Below are 24,987 nucleotides of genomic sequence, written 5' to 3' on the forward strand. Positions count from 1 at the left end.
TCCATTTGTTAAGCACATATTAATCTGTAGGAAGGCTAGTTACCCCATTTAGGGAAGAATGATTTGAATCCATAAGAACACACAACTAGTTGGTAGTGGCATTCCAAACAAAGGATAAAGTCTCTTACAGGAACATGTTTCCACAGCTTTTTAGGCTGTTGAGCCAGCACAGAGCTTCTGAGAGGCTGGAAATACTTATTTTCCAAAAATAAGGCAAAATTGGAAGGGGGGGGGGGAAAGAGAATGGGGCATTCATCACCATATTGCAAACTGAACTTTGAGAAGTAACTTGCCCATATTGCATGGATAGCTTCAAGTCAAGAAACAGAAGTCTGGTTTAGTTGCATAGTACTTTGGAATTCTGGCATTTGTATACTAGGAGATAACTTTATAATTGCTCTGAGTGCTTTGCATGCTTAGGGTAGGGGCAGGACTCTGTGTGCTATAAATATTTAAAAATATCTGTTCCGTAGATTACTGCAATGTATTTAATATTGGTGGCATGCTAGAATTGAAGACTGTCAATAACTATTTTCTTTCAAATTTAGGATCTTCTCATAGACATATACAAAAGCATAGGAGAGCCAGATAGTCTCTATGGCTGTGGCGGAGGAAGAATCTTACAGCCATTAGCTAGGTATTAATTTAATTAGACAATCCATAATGATGTCTGTAGGTGATGTGTTCTAAGTCTTAAGGTTGTTCTCTATACAAAACAGGATAAGAACATATGAGCATGAGGCGTTATGGGGAAAAGCTCTGGTAACATATGACCTTGAAACAAGCCTTTCACCATCAATTCGACAAGCAGGAATTACAGAGGTAATTATTAGAACAAAAAACTGCATTGGCTCACTATAATGTTCTAGACCAACTGGAAATAGTCAACCAGCCTCAGAATCGTTTCCGTTGTCTTATTAACAATATAGGTTTTTATGTTTATTACTTCTGTCCTTCATCTATGGCAATAAATCTGTCCTTTGATTTGAGAGAATGCCTTAGCTCATCTGAACATCCTATGGGAAGTAAAATCTTGTTTGGGGCCCACCACAGATGACAAAACAAGGTTGTCACTCATACAAAGGAAAGCATCTTCATTTATGCTGTGTTGTAAAATAGTTTGTGATTAAAATTATGCTTTTGTTTTGGACCTTTAACGTGTTGATCTGAATAAAGTCCTACTAAGACTTTAGTTTTGTAATATTGGTAAGTATCTTCAAATATCAGACTCGATTTATTCTGAGATTAGCTTTCTATCTTATTGATGATAGGCTTTGCAAAATTTTGGGCTATGTGACACACTCTCCATCTACTTAAAAGGACTGGAACAAGAGAACCCAGAATGTTCTACGGAATTACAAGAGATTCAGTATCAGGCAGCTTGGAGGAACATGCAATGGGACCAGATCTCTCTAGTCAAGTAACGCAAATTACGTAGTTTGTAACATTTCAAAATCTCATTTAAATACTTTTTTTGTAAAGGGTATATTTAAAGGATATTTATCTTTGATCTTATTAAATACTTTTGGCTCTTTACCTATATATAGAGCAGTTCTAATATCTGTTACTAAACTAATAAAAGGCTACTTTTATAAAGGTTAGTTTTATACAGTGTTTGGAAAACAGTTCTGATTTTACTGGTTGTCTTTTAAGAGATGAAGTGGGAGACCAAAGCTACCACGAATCATTGTATGATGCTCTGCAGTGTTTAAAAGACAAAGAGTTGTCCACTTTTTATGAAAGACTGAAATGTGCCAGGTAAACAGCAAATTTTGAAAGTATCTTTTTTTACAATTCGTTGCATATATGATCAACTAAATAAAATGTCAAGAAGTGTTTTAGTTTGTGTTGATGAGAAATGCATGCATAACCAGCAGATCACACTGGAAACATTCATGGCTAAATGATAAACCTTAATAGACACAAAAAGGGCAGGTGTTCCAGGAGGGGCAAATTAAACTTTAGAAGGAGGTTCACTATTATGGAGGATTTGCTTGCCATTTTGCATGTATGGTATGCAACTTTGCTCAATAAATCAGAAGATTAAAATCCTAAAAAAGAAAAAGGACATAATTTAAGATAGAATCATATATGATAATCAGATTTTATTTTCATGTAAGATGTCATAACTTTTTTAGAACATGTCTGTTCCTATTTGCTTGATACAATATCCCTTATAATGTCTGCTACTCTGTGATGGCGTTTGAAATTGGTCTGGTAGGAAATAGTGCCTATATTTATCTCTCCTTACTCATAGAATCAAGGAAGTGGAAGAGCTGTCTAAAGGCAATCTTGAATCTGTGTATTCATTACAGCCTACACTCTGCAGACTGCAGACCATTAGAGAATTAGAATACGTAGGACAACTTTATCCTGGGTATGTTATTATTTCCTTCATTTTTTACCACTTGCTACGACCCTGAATATATTGGAGCATTTTACTGATGCAAGTTAAGATAGTCCCAAGTATCTGATGTTCCGTATCTGATATTCGTTATAAACATATATAAAATTAAAATGAGGGATCCTGAAACAAAATATTGCAGTGTATGTGTTGTTGTAAGTATCTTTACTCCTACTTCAGAGTAAGCATGCCCTGGATCAAACTGTTGGGCTGCAGAGCCTGTGTTGACATCTTCAGCATGGAACAATTACCTTATCTTTCCGTGGCAGATTTTCTTCCCTTTTTTCTCTCTCTGCATCTTTCTTTCCAAAGCATCCCTTTAATATAGTGAATTCATAAATTGCTGTTCAAAATTTAGTAGTATTAGTCCTGAAATTGAAACTGAAAAACTTTTCTCCCCTGAGAGGGAAATTCAAGTGCTTTGGGTTGCATGTCTAGTAACCCAAACATTTCCATTAACCCTTCAGTTCTCCTAGAAACAAAGCATTTCACTTTGAAATAATTTACAGTAGTCAAACCCACAATATTTTTCCAATTCACCCCTGTATGCCCTTATCTGACCTTAAATCCAGCATGGGAGGGGGGATTGTTCTGAAAGTGTTAAACTTCTGAAACTTCTTTATTACCCAGTAACTTTACCTTTTGTAGTTGACCTTTTTTTGACTTTTTTTTTGGTGTGCAAGAGCTGAATTTATAAAACATTTGTATGCTGCCTTTCATCTACTGAAGCAAATGCCCAAGGTAACTTACAAAAGTTTTTTTTTTCAAACAAACATAAAACAATTAAAACATAACAATAAAAGTAACAAAAAATAAAAACATACAAAAAAATAAAAGCAGTTGGGGTCAGCAAATTGGTCCAAGCAATATAACTAGGCGTTAACAGTGTCTGTGGATAACGAGGATGCAGCAAACAGTACTGGTTTTATTGCTATTATAGAAAACGATTACATATCAAACTCCTTATAGTATTTGTGTAAACGTATGTATCAACCTCTATCAGTACCTGATAAAATCAGCAGCCACTGAGCCTGACAATAGCTAACTTGGTGTGAAGTGATGGAGCTTCCTTTTGTGAGCATGAATGGTCAGGGAGGAGCAGGGGGAGAGAGAGTGAAGGACCCCTTTACACAGAGTTCGAAACTCTCGAAAAGGCTAACTGTGGGCCTACCTTGTCTAAGAACAATGGGAGGATGTCATAAGCTGCCTTGCACTCCAGGATTTGTTACAATGTCCCATAAAGACCACTCCTGTCCTGTGTTCCTTCTCTTTCTGGGCAATGTCGGGATCTTGTTTCTGAACACTCAGCAATAGCATTGTGCATCATTGCTGAACTCCTGTGTTGCTGAGCTCCGTGCTAAATGGCTGAACGGCCACACAGCTTAGCAGGAACCCTGCTTCTGTCCCTGGCAACCAGAAGAAATACCACGGTTGGCAGGTCCAGTTCCAAACACTAATGTTCTGTGTTGCAAATCTTATGAATGGACTAATCTTTTTAAAGTAAATTTCTGACTCACCTCTGCTTCCAAGAAAAGCTCAAAGCAACTTTACAAAGATTAATGCAATATTAAAGAAGGCAGACAAAACCCAAAAATTGCACAGAAATGAGAGTAACCTAATAAAACTATCAGAAGTACCCTAATAAATTCTAGAGAAATAGGATGTCATTTCACCTCAATGTAAGAATACAGATATAAATACAGACTGATGAGCCATGATTACACAGCTGTAATTCAGCCATCATTGAAACACCTTTTTTCCATGCCTGACTTCATAGAACTGAATAAGAAAGATACTAGACTGGATTCCTAATGCAAATTCCAATATTGACCAGACCTAAATCTGGGCTTCCTTGGAAATGGAAATGTACTGAGGTTGCAATTTAGTTCCTTCATTTTACCTTCGTATTAGAGATAAAGCCTGTGAAATGGGCAAAGACACCATTTCCCTATAATTGTGATCTTGTGAAAAGATTCCTATATGATGGTCTGTATATTAAAAAGAAAATATATCCTATAAACTAGGACTATACAAGGTAGGGTGTGTTTTATCAAACTTACTGAACACTCATCTTAAAAAAACGAAAACAATATTCCATTGCCTAGGACTGAATATATTTCTTTTGTGTGCAACAAGTAAAGGTTTTGTAAACAGATTTTGATTGTTCAACTATCATTTGAGCTTTCATATTTGTTTATTTCAAATACTTATATTGTGCCTTTTCCCACTCCTTTGGGAGGAGTCCAATATGACTTACTGCTGTTTTTTTCTTCTTCTGTGTATGAGTAGCAGTTTCAGCATCCCAGCTGTCAAAACCATATCTGTATCTAACAAATACTTTATTAATGTTTAATCAAAGCTTCTCACTCTCCTTTGTACTCTGTGTTTTCAGATGTGTTACTAATGACCAACTGAATGATATGTATTTAAAATGGCAGAGACAGTCTCAGCTTCTCCAGGACAGTGACTTTGAATTTCAGGAGCCTATCATGGCTCTGCGCACAGTGGTTCTGAAAATTCTGCTGGAGAAGGAAATTGAGAACGCCAAAAGAGAATGCATTAAAGAGATTCTCACCAAACATCTTGTGGAGCTGTCCCGATTGGCTCGAGTGGCAAAAAACACCCAGGTAACCATAAAACTCTCATCTAGAGGTATGCTTTACAGTATCTGCTCACAAGTGTATCTTGGTTAACTTGTATTGTATTGGCAACCTTCAGTCTCGAAAGACTATGGTATCGCGCTCTGAAAGGTGGTTCTGGCACAGCGTCTAGTGTGGCTGAAAAGGCCAATCCGGGAGTGACAATCCCTTCCACACCGGGAGCAAGTGCAGTCTGTCCCTGGTCTGTCTCCCTGGCTATGGGCCTTCCTTCTTTGCCTCTTAGCCTCAGACTGTTGGCAAAGTGTCTCTTCAAGCTGGGAAAGGCCATGCTGCACAGCCTGCCTCCAAGCGGGCCGCTCAGAGGCCAGGGTTTCCCACTTGTTGAGGTCCATCCCTAAGGCCTTCAGATCCCTCTTGCAGATGTCCTTGTATCGCAGCTGTGGTCTACCTGTAGGGCGCTTTCCTTGCACGAGTTCTCCATAGAGGAGATCCTTTGGGATCCGGCCATCATCCATTCTCACGACATGACCAAGCCAACGCAGGCGTCTCTGTTTCAGCAGTGAATACATGCTAGGGATTCCAGCACGTTCCAGGACTGTGTTGTTTGGAACTTTGTCCTGCCAGGTGATGCCGAGGATGCGTCGGAGGCAGCGCATGTGGAAAGCGCTCAGTTTCCTCTCCTGTTGTGAGCGAAGAGTCCATGACTCGCTGCAGTACAGAAGTGTACTCAGGACGCAAGCTCTGTAGACCTGGATCTTGGTATGTTCCGTCAGCTTCTTGTTGGACCAGACTCTCTTTGTGAGTCTGGAAAACGTGGTAGCTGCTTTACCGATGCGCTTGTTTAGCTCGGTATCGAGAGAATGAGTGTCGGAGATCGTTGAGCCAAGGTACACAAAGTCATGGACAACCTCCAGTTCATGCTCAGAGATTGTAATGCAGGGAGGTGAGTCCACATCCTGAACCATGACCTGTGTTTTCTTCAGGCTGATTGTCAGTCCAAAATCTTGGCAGGCCTTGCTAAAACGATCCATGAGCTGCTGGAGATCTTTGGCAGAGTGGGTAGTGACAGCTGCATCGTCGGCAAAGAGGAAGTCACGCAGACATTTCAGCTGGACTTTGGATTTTGCTCTCAGTCTGGAGAGGTTGAAGAGCTTTCCGTCTGATCTGGTCCGGAGATAGATGCCTTCTGTTGCAGTTCCAAAGGCCTGCTTCAGCAGGACAGCGAAGAAAATCCCAAACAAGGTTGGTGCAAGAACACAGCCCTGCTTCACTCCGCTTCGGATGTCAAAAGGGTCTGATGTGGAGCCATCGAAGACAACAGTGCCCTTCATGTCCTTGTGGAAGGATCTGATGATGCTGAGGAGCCTGGGTGGACATCCAATCTTGGGGAGAATCTTGAAGAGGCCGTCTCTGCTGACCAGGTCGAAAGCCTTTGTGAGATCTATGAAAGCTATAAAGAGTGGCTGTCGTTGTTCCCTGCATTTCTCCTGCAGTTGTCTAAGGGAGAATACCATATCAGTGGTGGACCTGTTGGCTCGGAATCCACACTGCGATTCTGGATAGACGCTCTCTGCAAGTACCTGGAGCCTCTTTAGTACAACTCGGGCAAACAGCTTTCCTACAACGCTAAGGAGAGAGATGCCGCGGTAGTTGTTGCAGTCACCCCTGTCACCTTTGTTCTTGTACAGCGTGATGATGTTTGCATCCCTCATGTCTTGAGGTACTCCACCTTCTCTCCAGCAGAGACAGAGGATTTCATGCAGCTCAGTGACGATGATCTCTTTGCAGCATTTTAGGATTTCAGCAGGGATGCTGTCTTTTCCAGGTGCCTTGCCAAAGGCAAGGGAGTCCAGGGCCACGTGAAGTTCTTCTAGGGTTGGTTCACTGTCAAGCTCCTCCAGCACAGGCAGGCACTCAATGTTGTTCAGTGCTTCTTCGGTGACTACATTTTCTCTGGAATATAGCTCAGAGTAGTGCTGCACCCAGCGTTCCATCTGCTGCGCCCGATCCTGGATGACCTCGCCTGTGGCAGACTTCAGAGGGGCAATTTTCTTAACTTGGTTAACTTACAAATATTAATTCACAATCTTACAAACTGGTGGTGCAGTTTTGTGCCTTATAAGTGGTACCAAGGCCGATCATGCCTTGACATAAGCCAGTTTAGGCATTCAACCTGTATCTGGTTGAAGAGGAAGTAGGACTGCACCAGCTAGCCGCACCGACCCTTGCCAACACTCTCCTTGTCTATGCACTCAGTTCTTTCCTCCAGAAGTACACCTGAACAAGACTATAGGTGTAAAGGAATTCATTTTCAGTTCATTCCAGGAACAGAACTTACATTCTGGATCTTCTGTGTAACTGAGAGTTGGTGTTTGGCAAGATAGGCATACATGAACATGGCATTTTTTTTTTTTCTGGGATGGAATGTAATAGTAACAAATTATAAGGGGCTTCAGTTGTCAGTGGAGTCCAATAGTAGGTAAACTGCATCTCAAAAACAAGAGGGAGATGTGAACAGGTGGTTCTCTGTTTCTTTCTCAGCTTCCAGAAAGGGCAATGTTTCAAATAAAACAGTACAGCCCAACTCATCATGGGGTATCAGCGTGGCAACTGGAGGAAGCTCAGGTGTTCTGGGCTAAAAAGGAAGAAAGCTTAGCATTGAATATTTTAAAGGAAATGGTCAAGAAACTGGATGAAGACTGGTCTGAGGTAGCGTTGTATGTTTTGGGCTGTATTAACCTGATCATAACTTCATTAAATTTTTTTTTTTTTTAAAGAAACACAAAAATAGCGTATTACGCCATGACATGTGCTTCGAAAGACTGAGGCATATGTGGAAAACCTTAACAGAAAGGGAGGCTAAAAATGAAGGGTTTTTTTATATATCTGGGGGTTTGTGGAGTTGCTCTTGCTTTATTTACAATTGTTAAATAATATGCATGATCACTGTAAATATATTATTCTTCCAAGGTTGAGAAAGACCGAGGCCTGAGATTAATTTTCACAGAATCTCTGAGGTTATGTGGAAACTGGTTAGCAGAGACTTGTTTGGAAAATCCTACCATCATAATGCAAAATTACTTGGAAAAGGTAAAGGCTTTGACTGAATTGAGGGCAAATGATTTCAAAAATTATATTTTGTATAGTTCGTATCATTTTGCTTCTTAAACTGCTGTTTAATGGCCAAGCTGATGCATTATTGTTTTTGTCACATTGGTTGTAGGCGGTTAAAGTTTCAGGGAGCCAAGATGGTGATGGCAACAATGAGCTAAAGAGTGGAAAAATGGAGGCGTTTTTATCTCTGGCTCGTTTCTCTGATACTCAGTATCAGAGGATTGAGAACTACATGAAATCATCAGAGTTTGAAAACAAGCAAGCTTTACTGATGAAGGCCAAGAAGGAAGTTGGTCTCCTTCGGGAGCATAATGTTCAGACAAACAGGTAAATATTTTAAATGGAATGAATGCCACAGTACCCACTAGTGGAATGAAAGCTCTTAAGGGTCTGGCAGGCACCTGAGTCTTGCAGTTCTTTTGACTCCATTTTGTGATGTGTTTTCCTCAACAAAAATGAGCATGAACGTAAAGTATTACTAATTCTCAGTCCAGAATACTTAATTATTACCATTGGATTTTTACTACATAGTTCAAGAAGCTGAAATTATTGGTCCAAGTTGTTTGAGACTCTGTGTTAGAGGAAGTAACCTTATGAACCCAGATTTTTTTTCATTTTTTAAGGTATCTGTCAGGATTTGAACCGATGACTTTTAGGTTGGTTGGTTATCTTTTTTTTTCTTAATTTCTGTTGCTAAGATACACAATCAGAGTTCAACGGGAGCTTGAGCTTGATGAACGTGCAATTCGTGCCTTGAGAGAAGATCGCAAACGTTTCCTGTGCAAAGCACTTGAGAACTACATCAGCTGCTTATTGAGTGGAGAAGAACATGATATATGGATCTTTCGTCTCTGTTCCCTCTGGCTTGAGAATTCTGGAGTTCCTGAGATCAATGCTATGATTGAGGTTAGTCTGTCTTCAAAACATTCCTATTTCTGTGTTTTTATGTCAAAATCAGATTTCTGGTTTGCATTGAAGTACATTGCAGGGACAGTTATCCTCATTTAAACTACATGTGGAGGGGGACTGGAAGGGATACAAGCTTGGGTCAGCATGGTGTAATTGTTCAGAGTGTTGAACTAGGACTAGAGGGCCCTGGGTCAAAACCCCAGTGAACCATGAAACTAACTGGATGACTTTGGGCCAGTCATCTTGTTTCAGCTTTGTAGGACTGTTTTAAGGATAAAGGAATGTGAAAAGTCACATGTTTGCAACATAATATGGTCTCGTCTACAAGAACTGATCTTTAATAACACTTTCACATGTTCAGATAATTATCTGAGATTTGTGAGAAATTTATGGTACAGTTTACTGTAACAAAACAGTTTGTCTGTGCCATCCATAATGTACAGAAAAAGTCTTCCAACACAGTAATATCTACAGATACATGCTGTTTTTAACTATTTTTACTACATAGTTCAAGAAGCTGAACTTATTGATCCAAGTTGTTTGAGACTCAGAGGAAGTAACCTAGGGAAATAAATACCGTTTCCTGCTGTTTTTGTTTCTTATCTTTCTTACATGCTCTTTGGCCGTACAACAGAGAGAGGCAGAGAAAATACCATCCTACAAGTTTTTGCCTCTGATGTACCAGCTGGCTGCTCGAATGGGAACTAAGACTGAATTTCATCAGATCCTGAATAATGTAAACTATTTTCAACTGTGAAAGTCTTCATTTAATCTGCCAATATGTCATGTATTTGTATAACAGGCAAACTTTTATTTGTATTAATATAACTTACTCGATGTTGTAGGATCTTTTTAAGTGTTGCATTATGTATTAGATATTTCACTCTTTACAGCTAGTTTTGAAGTGGTTTATTGTTTTCTCAGAGATTGGGCCACTCAACAGAGATAAGGTACAAACTGAGAGTTCAGCTTGCTGCAATTTTACAGCTGAGTTTTTTTTGCATATTTACTTAGAAGTAAGCCCCACTGAGTTCAATTGAGTTCGCATTCCAATAAGTGTGATAGCTTCATGCTGTAATCCCATACTCTTGGGAATAAATCTTGTTATGCCTGGTTACCCAGAAGTAAATACCAGAACTTGGGGACCATTTTGTAGAAAACCATTCTAGATAATTTATCAGGTCCATTTTTTTAAGAACATGAAAGAACTTTGTAATTTATTAAAGTCATATTTCTGAGATAACGTATACAATGTGACACAGGTGTCTCTCCCGTATCTGCAGGAGATCTGTTCCAGATCTCCTGCAGATATGGAAACTGCAGATAAAAGGGGACCCTATAAATAGAGGTGGGTGTAAACTGTGTTTTATTTTTCACAGATTTTGGTGTTTTCCAAAGTTAGGAGTGCAGAAATCTATGTTACATTATTTTATTCCAAGGTGCATTTCTATAAATTATAATTATAATCACTTTAAAAGTGTACTAGGTAGGTGGTTTAGTGTCAGCAGATTCCACATGCATTTAGGGGTGTTTTTTGTGTTTTTTTTAAGAATGGTGTTGTTTTTTTGCAGATTTCACAGGTTTGCGTTTGGGTTTTTTTTTTTAACAAAACAGAAGTGCAGAAAATGGTGTTGTGTTACCATCAAAAAAACTTCTGCCTCTGTCTCTAAGTACAATGCTCCCCCACAAACCCATTACCTTCCATCATCTTCCTTAATAATCAGATGTGTTTCTTGCTTTTACAGGCGCTTTAAGAGCAAACAGGCAGGCAGCCCGCACACTAGAGGGACACAGTCGGAACGTTAACAGGAAGCAGGATAGCTCCTGCTTCCTGTTAACATTCTGGCTGTGTCCCTTAGCGCAGCCATTTTCAACCACTGTGCTGTGGCACACTGGTGTGCCGCGAATGGTCTGCAAACTCCCATGGGAGTTTGGGGGGAGGCTCATTTACTAGTAGGGCCTTTGGGGAATGTGAATCCACACCAACAGCATGGTGTGCCTTGTCAATTGTCAAAAAAACTGATGGTGTGCCTTGACAATTTTAATACATTGTCAGTGTGACATGAGATGAAAAAGGTTGAAAATCACTGCCCTAGCATGTGGGCTGCCTGCCTGTTTGCTCTTTATAGTACCTTTAAAAGCAAGAAACATGCCTGATTGTTAAAAAAAGAGCACGGAAGATCATGAATGCGGGATGCATGTGGAGGACTGCAGATAACTGGCTACGGGGGAATGCCTGTATATATAAGAAGTCCCACATTAATGTAAATTGTTACTATTGAAATTTTAATGCTTTCACATTCATATCAAAATAAGAATGGTGTAGAGTAGCAGCTCTGTGCTCATTGTGCATGTGCATTTTCTAAAATAACTTTATTTTTCTCATTAGCTTATAGCTAGAATTTCTCTAGACCATCCACATCACACTTTGTTTATAATACTGGCCTTGGCAAATGCCAACAAGGATGAACTCCTTACCAAGCCAGAATCAGTAAGGAGCAGCAGGCTGGCTAAAAGTGCACCAAAAGAAACTTCCCTGCTTGACATGGTACGTGAATGCAACTGAATTTGGGGGGCTTTGGACTTTGCATAATTACTCTTATAGTTGACTGGCAGTGAATTTGGCCACCAACAATTTGTCTAAGTAACTCTTGTATTTTCTGAAATGCCTGGGAGGTTCTGTTAGTGTGTTAAGCAGTGTTTTGGGTTGTTTCTCTGTTCTCAAGGATCGAATGAAAGCTGCTAGCGATATAATTGGCATTATAAAATGCAAAAGAGCTAATATGGTGAAAAACGTTGAAGTCCTCTGTGATGCTTATATAACCCTGGCAAACATGGATGCAACTCCCTGGAAATCACACCGAAGTAAGAGGTTGGAGAATGGGGGGCATTTGGGTGGGAGAACTTGGAATTAACAGTGCTCTAGTCTCTGTGTTTAATTTTGTGAAAAATGATATTTTCCTTTCCATGTGACAGGGTATTTTGCTGTTTGTCCTGACTTATAATATATTCTGATATATAAAGGCGCTTGTTTTTCAGTTAACTGTGTCCAAATTGTATAGATGCACATGCTAATGTGTTGAAAAATGCACATAAGGTTCCTTCAAACAGATTGTTAGATGACAAGATCTTTTGAATTATTTCAATAATATTGGGAGAGATTTGTTTCTAAGCTTCTTTGTAGACCAGTGCCCAGGGTCTTGACTTTCCAGCGGGTCACAGACTGCTGCTGGTATTGAAAAGCATACAATGCTGCAACAGATGTTTAGTATTTGCCGTTAAGAGAATATGTTTGTTGTTTACACAGGAAGCATAAATATTCCTTTTGATCAGCCTATTACTAAATTAAAGAATCTGGATGATGTTGTTGTACCTACTGTGGAAACTAAGGTAAATGAAACTTGCTTCTTACCTCGGTCCTTATGATGCAATCATATCAATGTTTCTGAAACAGCCCCAGAGAATTGTAATAGGTGTTACTCCTCAGGCTGCATGTATTTAAATACTTACAGATCAATAGCTGGCAAAGAACATGAGAGCATAAATATATGTATGATTCCAGGTGGATCCAAGTGGGAAGTATGAAAATTTGGTTACAATAAGGTCGTTCAAACCAGAATTTCGCTTAGCAGGAGGTCTCAATCTACCAAAAATAATAGATTGTGTTGGATCTGATGGGAAAGAGAGAAGGCAACTTGTCAAGGTGAGTTATCCAAATTTAAAAAGCATAAGAAGAGTCCTGCTAGATCAGGCCCAGGGCCCATCTAGTCCAACTTCCTGTATCTCACAGCAGCCTACCAGATGCCTCAGGGAACATACAAGACAAGAAACTTGCTGCCACTCCCCTGCATCTGGAAATTTCACTTTCTTCATTTCACAGTCTAGAGAAGTGTAGTGCAACATACTGAGTTTTCAGTTCTAGTGCAGTTTGTTAGGCCTCGTTCAGACATTGATCTACCATGGTTCGGCAAACAGCAAGCATGATAATTGAATCAGCCCCTAGAAACTATTCAGGTATGCAGGTACTCATGTAAGGCAAGTTCTCGTGTAATGCAAGTAGGGCAGCATTTTAACATGACTGTACTATGTCAGAAGCTACATGGAGCTTGCTTCTGACAAACAAATTGAATATTTTCTCCTCTCCCCAGCATGCATGCTGCTTCCACATGGAGGAAGATGGGGTGGGGGGAGGGTACCTGCAAATAATAGGACTGTAGCATGTGGGTGCCATTACATTTGAACTTTGTCTTTTGGGGGGAGTGTAGGACTTCGGGGGGGCACTCCAGTGGTGCAGTGAAGAAAGTTAAGCATGTTAATGTTAGGATGTATATGTTCTTGTACAAAACTGGAAAGAAAGTGAATTCAACACTTACAACTGGAAGGAGAATAAAATAGAAAGTGTTCTGAGCTTTTCTAGAAAACGAGCTCTCAAGCAACAATAGCATTGTTACTTTCGCTGTTCATAATGTGGCCGCTTTGTTTTGGCTGCAGTGTTAGGTACAACTTTCTTCTGCTCCTTAAAGCTGCTTCTTTAAGTTCTATTTGCTTTTGAGTAAATAGCGACAGGATCAGGCTGCAAGAGTTATTTGTATAGTCATGTTTGACTGGTATGTCAGGAAGATGCTATGCTGTTGTATTTCTTGTTTCTCTTAAAGGGCCGTGATGACCTGAGACAGGATGCTGTCATGCAGCAAGTTTTTCAGATGTGCAATGCTCTGCTTCAGCAAAATTCAGAGACCAGAAAGAGAAAGCTGAGAATCCGCAGGTATAAGGTGAGCTCAGGAAGCTTCCTTGTATGTAATCAGACCATTAGTCCAGCTAGCCCGATATTGTTCACTCTGGCTGTCAGAAGCTCTTCATTTCACACAGAAGTCTGCTACAGCTGCTTGTCTTAACTGGCCATGCTGAGGGTTGAACCTGGGACTTTTTGTTATGTGAAGCTGTGCTTTACCAGTGAGCTTACAGTTCCTTTCCTCCTTGCAACCATGGTTTGAAAACATGAAAGATTCTGAACATACACTGCCTTCCCCTCTTCTCTAGAGTGATTTGTTCATTCTGAACTCTAAACTGGAGACCACTGTGTCCAGCTAAAGCTCTCCCCATCCCAACTGGCGCTTACCATTCCACTGCGGCACTGCTTATTTTTCAACCTGATTGCTGCACAGGGACACTCTGGGCAGTTGTGTCTATTGCCCAGTGTCCCAGCAGGCTGTGCAGCAAGTTGTCTGGGCAGACACATCTGCCCAGAGCGTCCCTGTGCAGCAATCAGGTTGAAAAATAAGTGTCACCAGGGCAAAATAGTAAGTGCTGCTCAGGAAGGGGAGGGGAGGGCTTTTTCCAAACCTAGGGTCTGGCCCATGGGCAGGAGTTCGGAGAGCCCTGCCCTAGTGCAAGCCACAGTTTAGGGAGGGGAATGCAATTCAGTGGGTAAAATACATGCTTCCATACAGAAGGTCCCAGGTTCAGTCTCTCAGTATCTGCAGGTAGGGTGGAGTAAGCATAACTAAAACTTGGAGAGACACAGCCAGTTTGTGTGGAAAACTGATCTTGATGGCCCAATGATGTGACTCAGTAAAGGACAGCTTTCCATGTTTCATTATAAACCATGGGTTTACAAACAGTTGTTGATGTACGAGCCTGGTTTGAATTAACCATTACGCCAATTAGTTGTGTGTCTGGTTATTTCCTAGGTGGTTCCTCTCTCTCAAAGGAGTGGTGTTCTTGAGTGGTGTTCAGGAACTGTTCCCTTGGGTGATTTCCTCATCAATACTAACAACAGTGCTCACAAAAGATATAGGCCAGAAGATTACACCAGCTTAGATTGCCAAAGGAAAATGATGGTGAGTAAGAAAGAAAAAGAAAAAGAAAAAAGCTGATTTTCTCTAGCGGAAGTGAGAATTACTGGCTATCCATGTGTGGATGTGAAATATGTGAAAATGGACTAGATCATTAGTCCTATGAGAAGAAGTCAAATAGTCAGCATGACAGGGCTTCTGTCAATAAAACATCTTGACCCATTTATGTGTAGTTAATGACATTCATCACAATGCTGCCATATCATACAGCATTAGGTGCTAAAGCAAAAGTACTTCTGGATCAGGATTTAGAACAATTCATGTAGATCCTGCATCAGCTGGTCATCGCAGTGCAGACCAGGCTGCACTGTCAGGTCTCAGCGTGTTTCAGCTCAGCGAGGAGAACAGTCACATTGGCTTAAGATGCCACTTTCCTCTACTGGAGAAAAACAAGCCAGCAGTAGAAAACAAAACAGCCATGACCAGAGACTTCTATCTTTCCCGCACAAGTGTTTAATAAAACTCTTCTGGCAACCATGAGCAGGCACTTGCCACCACAAAAAACAAATTCCCTTTCCTCCTGACCCTTGTGGAACCTTAAGGAGAAAGAAAGCAACACAATTCTTTGTTTTCTGCAAATTTGCAACCAGACTGGTCTGGGAAGTTGGGAAACCAGCACATAGAGTCACAAGTTCCAACTGGCCCTACCTCGTGATTGGGTGAAGGGCTAATCCTTCTGTATGGAATGCCCCTCTTCTACCAGGGAAAACTGTACCAATTCATCCTAGCATAGTGTCTCTCCCAGTGTCTGTTGGTGTTAGTGCTGTCTCCCTTATGGTTCTTTTGATATAGTCCCCTGTTTTAAAGGAGCTCACACTCTTTTATTGGCTTGCTATGGAAACTACTGTGAGGTTTTTTTTTTGCAGGAAAACAGCATATCAGTTGTTTTAATTATTAATAGTACCACCTAACAACAGAATAGAAAGGTGGGAAGCTCTTGTCCTTCTCTAGCTGTTTCCATTAAAAGTTCTCATTTTGAGAACTCTGACACAGTAATAAATGCTGTGATGATTACCTTTCTATCCTGATTTTTCTCCTCAAGTGGCTCAGAGCAGTATATATGGGGTTGCTGAATGTTATCATGCCAGTAACTCTGAAGCCCCCAGCTTACATTTCTTAAGATGACAAGGTGAGTTCTCTTGCAGCATTCTTGTGTGGCTGCACATTTCACCTTGTTGTGTGATGTTTGTTCATCAGCACAGTTTTTAAATAGTTCGTGAGGAATAACCCACATGGCAAATGAGTTGCTAGTCTTCCCTGCTGTTATAAAAATCTAAACGGCCTCCCTCTGATGAGCCAGAGAAGAAAATCACAGGTAGGAAGCAAAAGAAAAAAGGAGGTGAATAAGTCAGTGGAGGGGGAAAAGAATGATGATCACACCATGTAAAGAACTAGGTGAAGAATACTGCCACTTTAAAAATGTTTTGTTTCCGCAGAGCCCAAGTTGAGTTAAGTTGAGAGAGTGACAGATTCAAAGGGCACAATCCTAACACACTTTCCAGCACTGACATAAAGGCAATGCAACTTATGGGTAAGGGAACAAACATTGCCATACCTTGAGGAGGCCTCCATGACTGCCTCCCAACTGCAGGATGCAGCTCATGTCCCACTGGCACAGTTATGCCAGTGCTAGAAAGTTAGTTAGGCTTGCGCCCAAAGTCACTAAATGACTTATCTTGCCTGAATCTGAGCCCCCCTACCCTAAATCTCGAACTCTGTTCTCTACACAACATTGTTTCAATACAAGTTGGGCATCCCTTATCCAAAGTACTTGGGACCAGAAGTGTTTTTGATATCAGAATTTTCTGTATTTTGGAATACTTGCATATACCTAATGATATATCTTGGATGGGGTCCAGTGCGAAATTTGTTTTATATACACCTTATACACATAACCTGAAGGTAATTTTATATATTTTTAATAATTTGCAATAGCATGCAACCTGTCACATGAGCTCAGCTGTGGAATTTTCCACTTGTAGTGTCATGTTGGCACTCAAAAACGTTGTGGTTTTTAGAATGCTTTGGATTTCCAAATTCAAGGGATGCCCAACCTGTATTTTAAGCTGTGCCTGTATTTTGAGAAGAACTGTACTTTTCTGTGCTGTGCACATAATCGCAATTGACAGCATTTTGCATGCTACCCGGATAGGCTGCATTCCTTTCATGCACAAAGCACATTTCACACAAAACTAGCTCAGAAAAACAAACATTATCTCTAAACTATTTGTGGTTCTCTTCAAGGAGGCACAAAAGTATGACTTTGGAGAAAAATATAATGTCTTCATGGACATATGCCAGAAGTTCCAACCTGTGTTCCGCTACTTCTGCATGGAAAAATTTCTTGATCCAGCGGTGTGGTTTGAGAAGCGGTTGGCATATACTCACAGTGTTGCTACTTCATCAATAGGTATTGTCAAATGAGTGTGTGACTGTGTTCCCAAACTTTGCCATCTTGCATTTTTGGACTTAATTCTACAGTATTATTCTCCATAAAAATTTAAAGCACATCAGAACTAAAAGTAGCACTAATTTCTTTATAATTGATCACTCTCCCTCCCTCTTTCTTTTAGCAGGTCCAGTCACTGGGGTATTCTCTGATCTGATCACTAGGAGGCAGGCTGTTGATGAAGACTGAGCCCTTACTGGGCTATGAATTGCCTGTTTTCCTGGGACTATCAGTGGTTTCCTTTTAGTTGATTGACTATAGCTACAATCCTAACCACACTTTCCTGAGAGTAAACCCCATTGAATAAAATAGAACTTACTTCTGAGTAGACCTGGTTGGGATTGTGCCCTATGTTAACTTTTATTCAACAAAGTATAAAGTCACTTTAATTTTTTCCCCTTTACGAGATATGCAAGGTGAAGTAGGGCTTCAGGTGACAAATACACAGTCTGGGCAGACCACTGCAGGAGGAGAGAGTTCTTCACATACCCCAAGCTAAATGACATTTCATAAGTAAGAATCAGTGCTGTGAATTGTGCCTGGAAATTCAGTTCATAGGACACTGGTGTACTTTGCAACAAAGTAGTCTTTGATAGAAAGGAAGAGTTGATACTGGTTCACATACAGGAACTACATACAGTAGTTTGTGTGCCCGTTGGGCAAAAAGGCGGGGTATAAAATAATAAAATAATAATAATAATAGGCAAACTACTTTGGATGTGAGTTTTGATTTTAAATAACAATATGTAGATGCATCTTTGTTCAGTACTGAACTAAAATATAGGCTGCAACGAATGTAGCTTCATTTTGACACCTTTTCCTTTCAGTTGGTTACATACTTGGTCTTGGAGATAGACATGTCCAGAATATTCTGCTAGATGAACAAACAGCAGAACTGGTACACATAGATCTAGGTATGTATAAAAGCAAAGGCTCATATTCTCAGATTTGATTGGATATGAATGTTGGTTATTGTTTAAACATGTGAACCTTGTCTTCCTCTTTAGGTGTTGCTTTTGAGCAAGGCAAAATCCTTCCTACCCCAGAGACTGTACCTTTTAGGCTAACAAGAGATATAGTGGATGGGATGGGCATTACGGGTGTCGAGGGAGTCTTTAGGAGGTAAAGTATAGTCACACAAGCACAGATCCTTCATAGTAGTAATAATCCTATATTAAGTGTTCAACAGAATTTCAGCCGTTCCATTTTTTGAGAAATTTTAAATTAACCAAGGTTGACACACGTTTACAATATCTTGCCAAACAAGAGTCAGTTACAAATTGTTCTACTACCCATCAAATGAAATGTAATTTGAACTTGAGGTCAATAATGAGAAATAGTTCAGAAACTGCTGTTTGTTTCAAAATATCTTTTAGATGCTGTGAAAAAACTATGGTGGTTATGAGAAATTCCCAGGAGGCTTTGCTTACTATTGTAGAGGTAAGTGCAGGGGAGATCCAACCAAGAGGCAACTTGAAATAGTTACATAGAGCAGCACCCTTGAAGGGGAGACAAATAGATGAGCCATCTGTCCACTGCCCTCTGCAAGTGCTGTTCCATTGGGATCCAACTTGCTGGGAGCAAGTTACAAAACACCAAGTAGGCAGCATCAGGCACTTTGGAGCCCTGCCCTCTTCCTGTTATTTACAAAGTCTGTGCCCTGTAGCCGCCCTGCTCCTCTTCAGTTTGCAATGAGCACAATAAGGGGTTGTGCTAGGGGTTCCCAGTGGGCTGCGTATACACTCAAATGTTCATTGGCATTAAATGTCATCATACCTTATTTCAAAAACCTGCCTCAGAATGGGCAGTGCTCTTAACTTGGCAGGTTCTATAGAAGTTCTTGACTATTTTATGTAGAACCTACTACAGAGTAATATGTTGTAAGATGAGATCTACCAAGATGTTTTAACATAATTCTAAACAAGGGAGTTGGGGTATTAGGAAATAGCATTGGACTAACATTATAAAGCCATGTTAAGTGAAATAAACATACAGTACATTAGTAAAATCTGGGGCAAGATACAGCCTGCTCCTCAGCATATGGTAACAAGCACAAATCTGTGCAAAAGAGATAATGAACTTCAGTATGAGAATTGCCTTGTGTACAGCTCTGTGTGTTCATGATGTGGTCTGTATTGACCACTTTGTTAAGTTTATTTAAAGATTTGTATCCATGTCATCTAGTCCATAAAAAGGGACTCCTATGGCAAAGTCCAAACAATTAAAAAAATAAAATAAAATAGAACTACAATAACAAAACTACTGACACAGGCTGTACTAAAATACCAGTACAAAAGCTTTTCTGGATACATCTTAACCAGCTTAAGAGACTGATGAGTGAGTTAGGTGGAATTGCCTAGGAAAGGCATTCCAGAAAGCAAGCAGAACCACCAAGAAAGTTTTGCTCCTCAAACATTATGCCTAACCTCTGAAGTTGAGGATGCTATGTGCCGGGCTTCCCCAAAAGAGCCTATAGGAAAACATCTGGGAAGAGACATTCCTTAAAATACTCCAAAGGGTCTGCAGAACCTTTAAGCTCCTATACAGAGTCTCGGGGATCTCTACCAGTACATACATCATCTTGGGAAATTCCCAGAGCACCTATGCATGCATGGAGCAGCATAGCAGGGTGAAGCTGGCAGCCACTTGTGGTGTGCTTGTGAAACCCTGAAGGACTCACAGGGAGCCCCAGGCCTTCCAGTAGCACACTTTCAGGAAACACTGCTCTAGATCAGGGATATCAAACTTGTTTCATATCGAGGGCTGAATAGCATTCATGATGCCTGCTGAGGGCCGGAAGTGATGTCATTAAGCAGGAATTGATGTCATTAAACAGGTCATAATAAAAAATAAGCACTTTCTTCTTACTTAGGAACTCATTAGCTGCAAACAACAGAAAATATACAAATCTTGATCGTATTTCAAGATATGAGAGAGCCCAATTTTCACGTGGGCTGCCCTTTCAGCAGTAACACCACAGTACTGCTCAACAGATAAGAGCCTAATGGCCAGATAAAAAGCTTCCATGGGCCTTATGTTTGACACCCCTGCTCTAAATCAAACTAGGGCGTTAAAGGTTAAAAAACAAACTTGAGTTGACCCTGGACACTTACTGAAAGAATGTGCACACTCTAAGCACTTCTGAAGCATGGTTTCCCAGCAGTCTTTAAGGCAGTGTCACCTGCAACGCATTGCAACAATGCAAACTAGAGGTTATCAAGGCCTGTATCGGATGGCCAGAACAGCATAAGGCAACTCCAGAAGTTGCTTGACACTTCTGAATGTGGTAAAAGTGTATCTGTGTTTGATTTTCAACTGAATGTTAAAAAATGTTTAATTGCTAAAATACAGGAAAAAGACTTACCATGGTAAGCTCATTTGCTACAGTGGATATAGGATATCCTTCAGAGGGTTATACCTTTCATTCACTCTTGTAGGAAAGATTATGCAAAACAGATTTATCTACATTGTCCCAGTTTCAGAAGAGCAAAGAAAAATGTTAGAAATCCTCCAAATATTTTTTAAAAGCCTTGGACTATTTCATCTTAAACAACACAGAGTGAGGAGGATAGGACAAAGGAGAGTGTCCTCCTTGCTACAATTTTTCTAAATGCAAATCCTGATAGTCAGAGGCCTACAGTCTCCAATAGCAGGATAAGCACTGCATGTGGATATCTGAAGTCTGTTGAAGAAAATAAATGTATCATAAAGAGTGCAACATTCTTGTTGCTTTCAGTGCAGGATGGTGCCTTACTGAGGCAGAACCAAATAACCTTGACCATGGAATATTCAACAACTTCAACATCTGTTCCCAATCCAGAATGTCCATTTTTAAAATGACCCTACATATACGAAGCCTTCAGTTACCTCCTCTTGTGGCATTGAACTCATTTGGTTTAGAAACTTCTTTGTGACTTGTCTTATGCCTAGGTGCTTCTATATGACCCTCTTTTTGACTGGACCATGAACCCTTTAAAAGCTTTATATCTGCAGCAAAGACCAGAAGATGAGGCGGACGTCCGCTCCACCCTTAGTACTTCTGATCAGGAATGTAACAAAGCAAAGTAAGAATCTGTGTCTACCTTACCTTATTCTCATTGTTTGTAATTAATACCATCATCTGCAGACTTCCTAAAACTTGTATTTTCTTATTCTCAGTGGTGATAACCAGACTTTAAATAAAGTGGCAGAACGTGTTCTGATGCGACTTCAGGAGAAACTGAAAGGTGTGGAAGAAGGAACAGTGCTCAGTGTGGGAGGTCAAGTGAACCTTCTCATACAACAAGCCATGGACCCCAAAAACCTTAGCAGTCTCTTTCCAGGATGGAAAGCATGGGTATGAAAATGCAGGGTTGGTTTTAATTAGTAAAAATCAAATAGACTTTATTGGGGTAGGGGATGGCCAGCATTTCATTTTTGAATTCTGAATGGTTAAAATATTGTCAAAGTATTTACTTAAAGCTATTGAACCAGGATTTTATGCTTACAAATAACCAAATGAGTTGAAATTCACTGTTTCTTGCTCATAGTTGAGCAGGGCAGATTTGAATTAGAAGACAGGCACATGGCTTGAATGCTCTGGAAGATAGAAAAGAGAAAAACATTCTTCCAGGAAGTTAATGCTACGGTAATAATAATACTGTAACTCTATAAGAAGCCACTACCAGGCTGATGAGAGTGTACCTAGCCTACAGTTGTGCAGTATGGGTGTTGAGAAGCACCATCCTCACACTCTGATTTCATGAACTCTAGTTGTGTACATAACTGGGAGTCCCAGTTAATGGCATGTAGAAAATGCATGTAAAGTGCCTCTTCCTTTAAGCCTACAACAAACTATTTGTACTCTATTACATACCAGATTTAAAGCTGACATGCATAGCTCAAAAGAAGGCACCACTGTAATACTGGGGAAAAAATGGGCATGATATTTTTTTCAATACGTACAATGCATTCCTTCTTTAGTATTGCAGATACTACTTTTTTACTTCAGCATTTTTTTGACAGCAGTTAATTGCCTTAAGCACAGGAAAAAAATATAATCTATCCAGTACGCATTATAATATTGTGGGTGCAGTTTTGCTTTTTATAAATGCTGTCAAATCGTTTTTTACAAACTGAAGAATTCAAATGAAAGGTGTTTTTTTAGTATAAGCAAAATCTGAGCATATGCTAAAGTGGTTTTTGCCGATTCTGTATCATGAAAATAGTGGCCTTATCATACATTTCAATTATGTGGTTGCATTCTTATTTCAGAGATGCAGGTTATGTTCTTTTTTTAAGAATGAGTTTGTATTGATTATGCACACTGGACTCTACAAGGGGAAGTTAAAGGGCATTTATAAATTACTGTGAACTATGTTAGTAAACTAAAATATGTGAAATTGTAGAACTGCTTTATTTTGTAATACTATCTGGAACATACATATATTACCGTTTTGCATGGAAACAATAAACGTCCTTATGTGCTTTATATTGAATTCTATGCTCTTAAACATTGGTACATGATGAATATATCATATTCTGACTCATTTAATAGGTTTGATCTGCTGTAGAGGTTAAAAAGCAAGTGACAAAATTTTTCACATGTGATCAATAAAGGTCAGCTCTCTTGAACAGGAATTTGTTTCCAAAACATATGTTGGAACTTATTCTCTGTAACATTGCAGAAAAAATAGAATGGAACCACCCCCTAGCAGACAGAATGGGGTGGGAGTTCCAAAAGGGCATTACTCCCTAATCTGAGGAATCTAATCTGGCCCTTCTCTCTGGGGTGGCCTGGAGCTAGCCCGGGGCCCTTTAGCCAGCTGCCCCTGGTCACCCTGAGACTGCATCCTAGTGACCCTTAGAATACAGAATGTCCTGACCCAGCAACCCAGGGGGCACTCCTGGTGAGGGGCATGCTGTGTTTACAACCCTTCCTCCAAGGGAACCCTCCAAGGGTTTCAGCATCTGCACAGTGGGGCCTCATAAAGGGTGGACATGCCAGGCCTATAGTTAGGTGTCAGGAGAAGATGGATTAGGAGTTGGGGTGATGTAACTGCAGGCTCTGCCCATTAGAAACTTGATAGTGATGGCCTTCCTAGGGAGGGACAGAACCACTAGGCCTGCCATCCAATCAGGACAAAGAGGGGGGAAGACACAGAGCCTGTCATTGACATGTGAATAAAGAGTAAGGTACCAAAGTGAGCTGCTGCCTCTTGGGGGGAACAGAAATATCTTCCCCATCCCCAAGATGTTGACAAAGGCAAAGTATGAGTGGAGTCTACAATTGCTAAGAGATAGTTGCTATTTAGTTCACTACATTTTTGGGTCTGGTGTATGTTTTTCCCCCTGTCTTTACAAAAAAAAACACAAAAAACATGTACACACACTAAATGATGGAGCAAACACCTACTAAAATTCTCTATCCAACAAAAAGCTGTGTACAGTATTCAAAATCAACTATACCTCTCTTGTGATCAGCATGTCTGGACTAGTGCTGCTGATTTTCAAAGAAAGAAGGGAGAAGAGACCCTTTTTTGAAAAATCTGCATTCTTGTGTGGGAATACACAAAGTGATATATATTCTCCTAAAAATGTTTTGAAAGCACTTAATGCTAGGATTGCCCTCTATCCCTACCCCACTCATGCTAAAAAAATTACTTTGTTTCTAAATGGTGTTGACCAGCTGAGAAGGTATGCCTACTTATTCCCTAAATCTAGTTCTGACAGTAGCTACTGAAATTGCCTTCCCATCAAAATTTAAGTAAGAAAGCGACATGTCCAGCCTTCCTTGCTCTTCACCAAGGAAGAAGCACTACATTGTCCAATCCCTACAAGTGGATGAATAATAGATATAACAAGTTAATCCAGTAGTTCTCAAAATTTTCAGCCCCACTTTTTAGAACGATAATCTGGTGGGACACACCGGAAGTGATGTCATTAACTTGGAGGTGATGTCATGGCTGGAAGTGACATCATAAAACAGAAAAAAAAATTTAACAATCCTAGGCTGGGATCCTATCCATGCTTACCCAGAGGAAGCCCCATAGATCAGGGGGGTCAAACTCGTTTCATACAGAGGGCCAAATAGCATTCATGATGCCTACTGAAGGCCGGAAGCGATGTCATTAAACTGGTCATGACCAGAATAAGCAGTTTTTCTCACTTAAGTCATTAGCTGCCAATGACAGAAGAGAAAATACGCAAATCTTGATCATCTTTCAATAGATGGGGGAGCCCAATTTTCATGTCTGCCCTTTCAGCAGTAACACCTCATTACTGTTCAGCAGCTGAGAGCCTAAGGGCTGGATAAAAAATGTCACGGGCAGCATCTAGCCCCCGGGGCCTTATGTTTGACACCCCCTGTCATAGACTATCACTGTTAAAAGCATAAATGTTGTAGCCTGTGAAAAGTACAGATCTCCCCAAATGCAGTTACATACCATGTTGGCAATAAGTCTAATCTAAAAATTATTGAAATGAATGGGGACCCATCTGAAATTGTCCCGCAACCTACCTAGTGGGTCCAGACACACAGCTTGAGAAACAGTGGTCTAATCCAATCATATGATTTATATTCAAATAAGAAAAATGAGGCATGCAATAATTTAATATATTAAAATCATTCTTTACTCAAGGTGGTTCGACCTTATTTTGTAAAACTAAATGTGATTT

At 40.2% G+C, this 24,987-nt stretch overlaps 1 protein-coding gene across 1 annotated transcript in view; it reads left to right on the forward strand.

Annotated features, from left to right (window-relative positions):
* Nucleotides 1-22,554, forward strand: part of ATM (ATM serine/threonine kinase) — a 67,357-nt gene extending 44,803 nt beyond the window's left edge. The window contains exons 40-62 of the mRNA XM_066619417.1: nucleotides 549-637; nucleotides 720-822; nucleotides 1,272-1,420; nucleotides 1,654-1,758; nucleotides 2,258-2,377; nucleotides 4,797-5,031; nucleotides 7,546-7,713; nucleotides 7,975-8,094; nucleotides 8,228-8,445; nucleotides 8,817-9,024; nucleotides 9,662-9,763; nucleotides 11,417-11,575; nucleotides 11,754-11,892; nucleotides 12,335-12,417; nucleotides 12,590-12,730; nucleotides 13,683-13,799; nucleotides 14,718-14,867; nucleotides 17,127-17,292; nucleotides 18,159-18,245; nucleotides 18,339-18,453; nucleotides 18,708-18,771; nucleotides 21,262-21,395; nucleotides 21,490-22,554. Coding sequence (XP_066475514.1) covers nucleotides 549-637; nucleotides 720-822; nucleotides 1,272-1,420; nucleotides 1,654-1,758; nucleotides 2,258-2,377; nucleotides 4,797-5,031; nucleotides 7,546-7,713; nucleotides 7,975-8,094; nucleotides 8,228-8,445; nucleotides 8,817-9,024; nucleotides 9,662-9,763; nucleotides 11,417-11,575; nucleotides 11,754-11,892; nucleotides 12,335-12,417; nucleotides 12,590-12,730; nucleotides 13,683-13,799; nucleotides 14,718-14,867; nucleotides 17,127-17,292; nucleotides 18,159-18,245; nucleotides 18,339-18,453; nucleotides 18,708-18,771; nucleotides 21,262-21,395; nucleotides 21,490-21,673 — 3,156 coding nt within the window. The 3' untranslated portion in view covers nucleotides 21,674-22,554. The remainder of the gene's footprint in view (nucleotides 1-548; nucleotides 638-719; nucleotides 823-1,271; nucleotides 1,421-1,653; nucleotides 1,759-2,257; nucleotides 2,378-4,796; nucleotides 5,032-7,545; nucleotides 7,714-7,974; nucleotides 8,095-8,227; nucleotides 8,446-8,816; nucleotides 9,025-9,661; nucleotides 9,764-11,416; nucleotides 11,576-11,753; nucleotides 11,893-12,334; nucleotides 12,418-12,589; nucleotides 12,731-13,682; nucleotides 13,800-14,717; nucleotides 14,868-17,126; nucleotides 17,293-18,158; nucleotides 18,246-18,338; nucleotides 18,454-18,707; nucleotides 18,772-21,261; nucleotides 21,396-21,489) is intronic.
* Nucleotides 22,555-24,987: the final 2,433 nt, after the last annotated feature.

The sequence above is a fragment of the Tiliqua scincoides genome, chromosome 3 (genome assembly GCF_035046505.1).
Source record: "Tiliqua scincoides isolate rTilSci1 chromosome 3, rTilSci1.hap2, whole genome shotgun sequence".
Classification (NCBI taxonomy): domain Eukaryota; kingdom Metazoa; phylum Chordata; class Lepidosauria; order Squamata; family Scincidae; genus Tiliqua; species Tiliqua scincoides.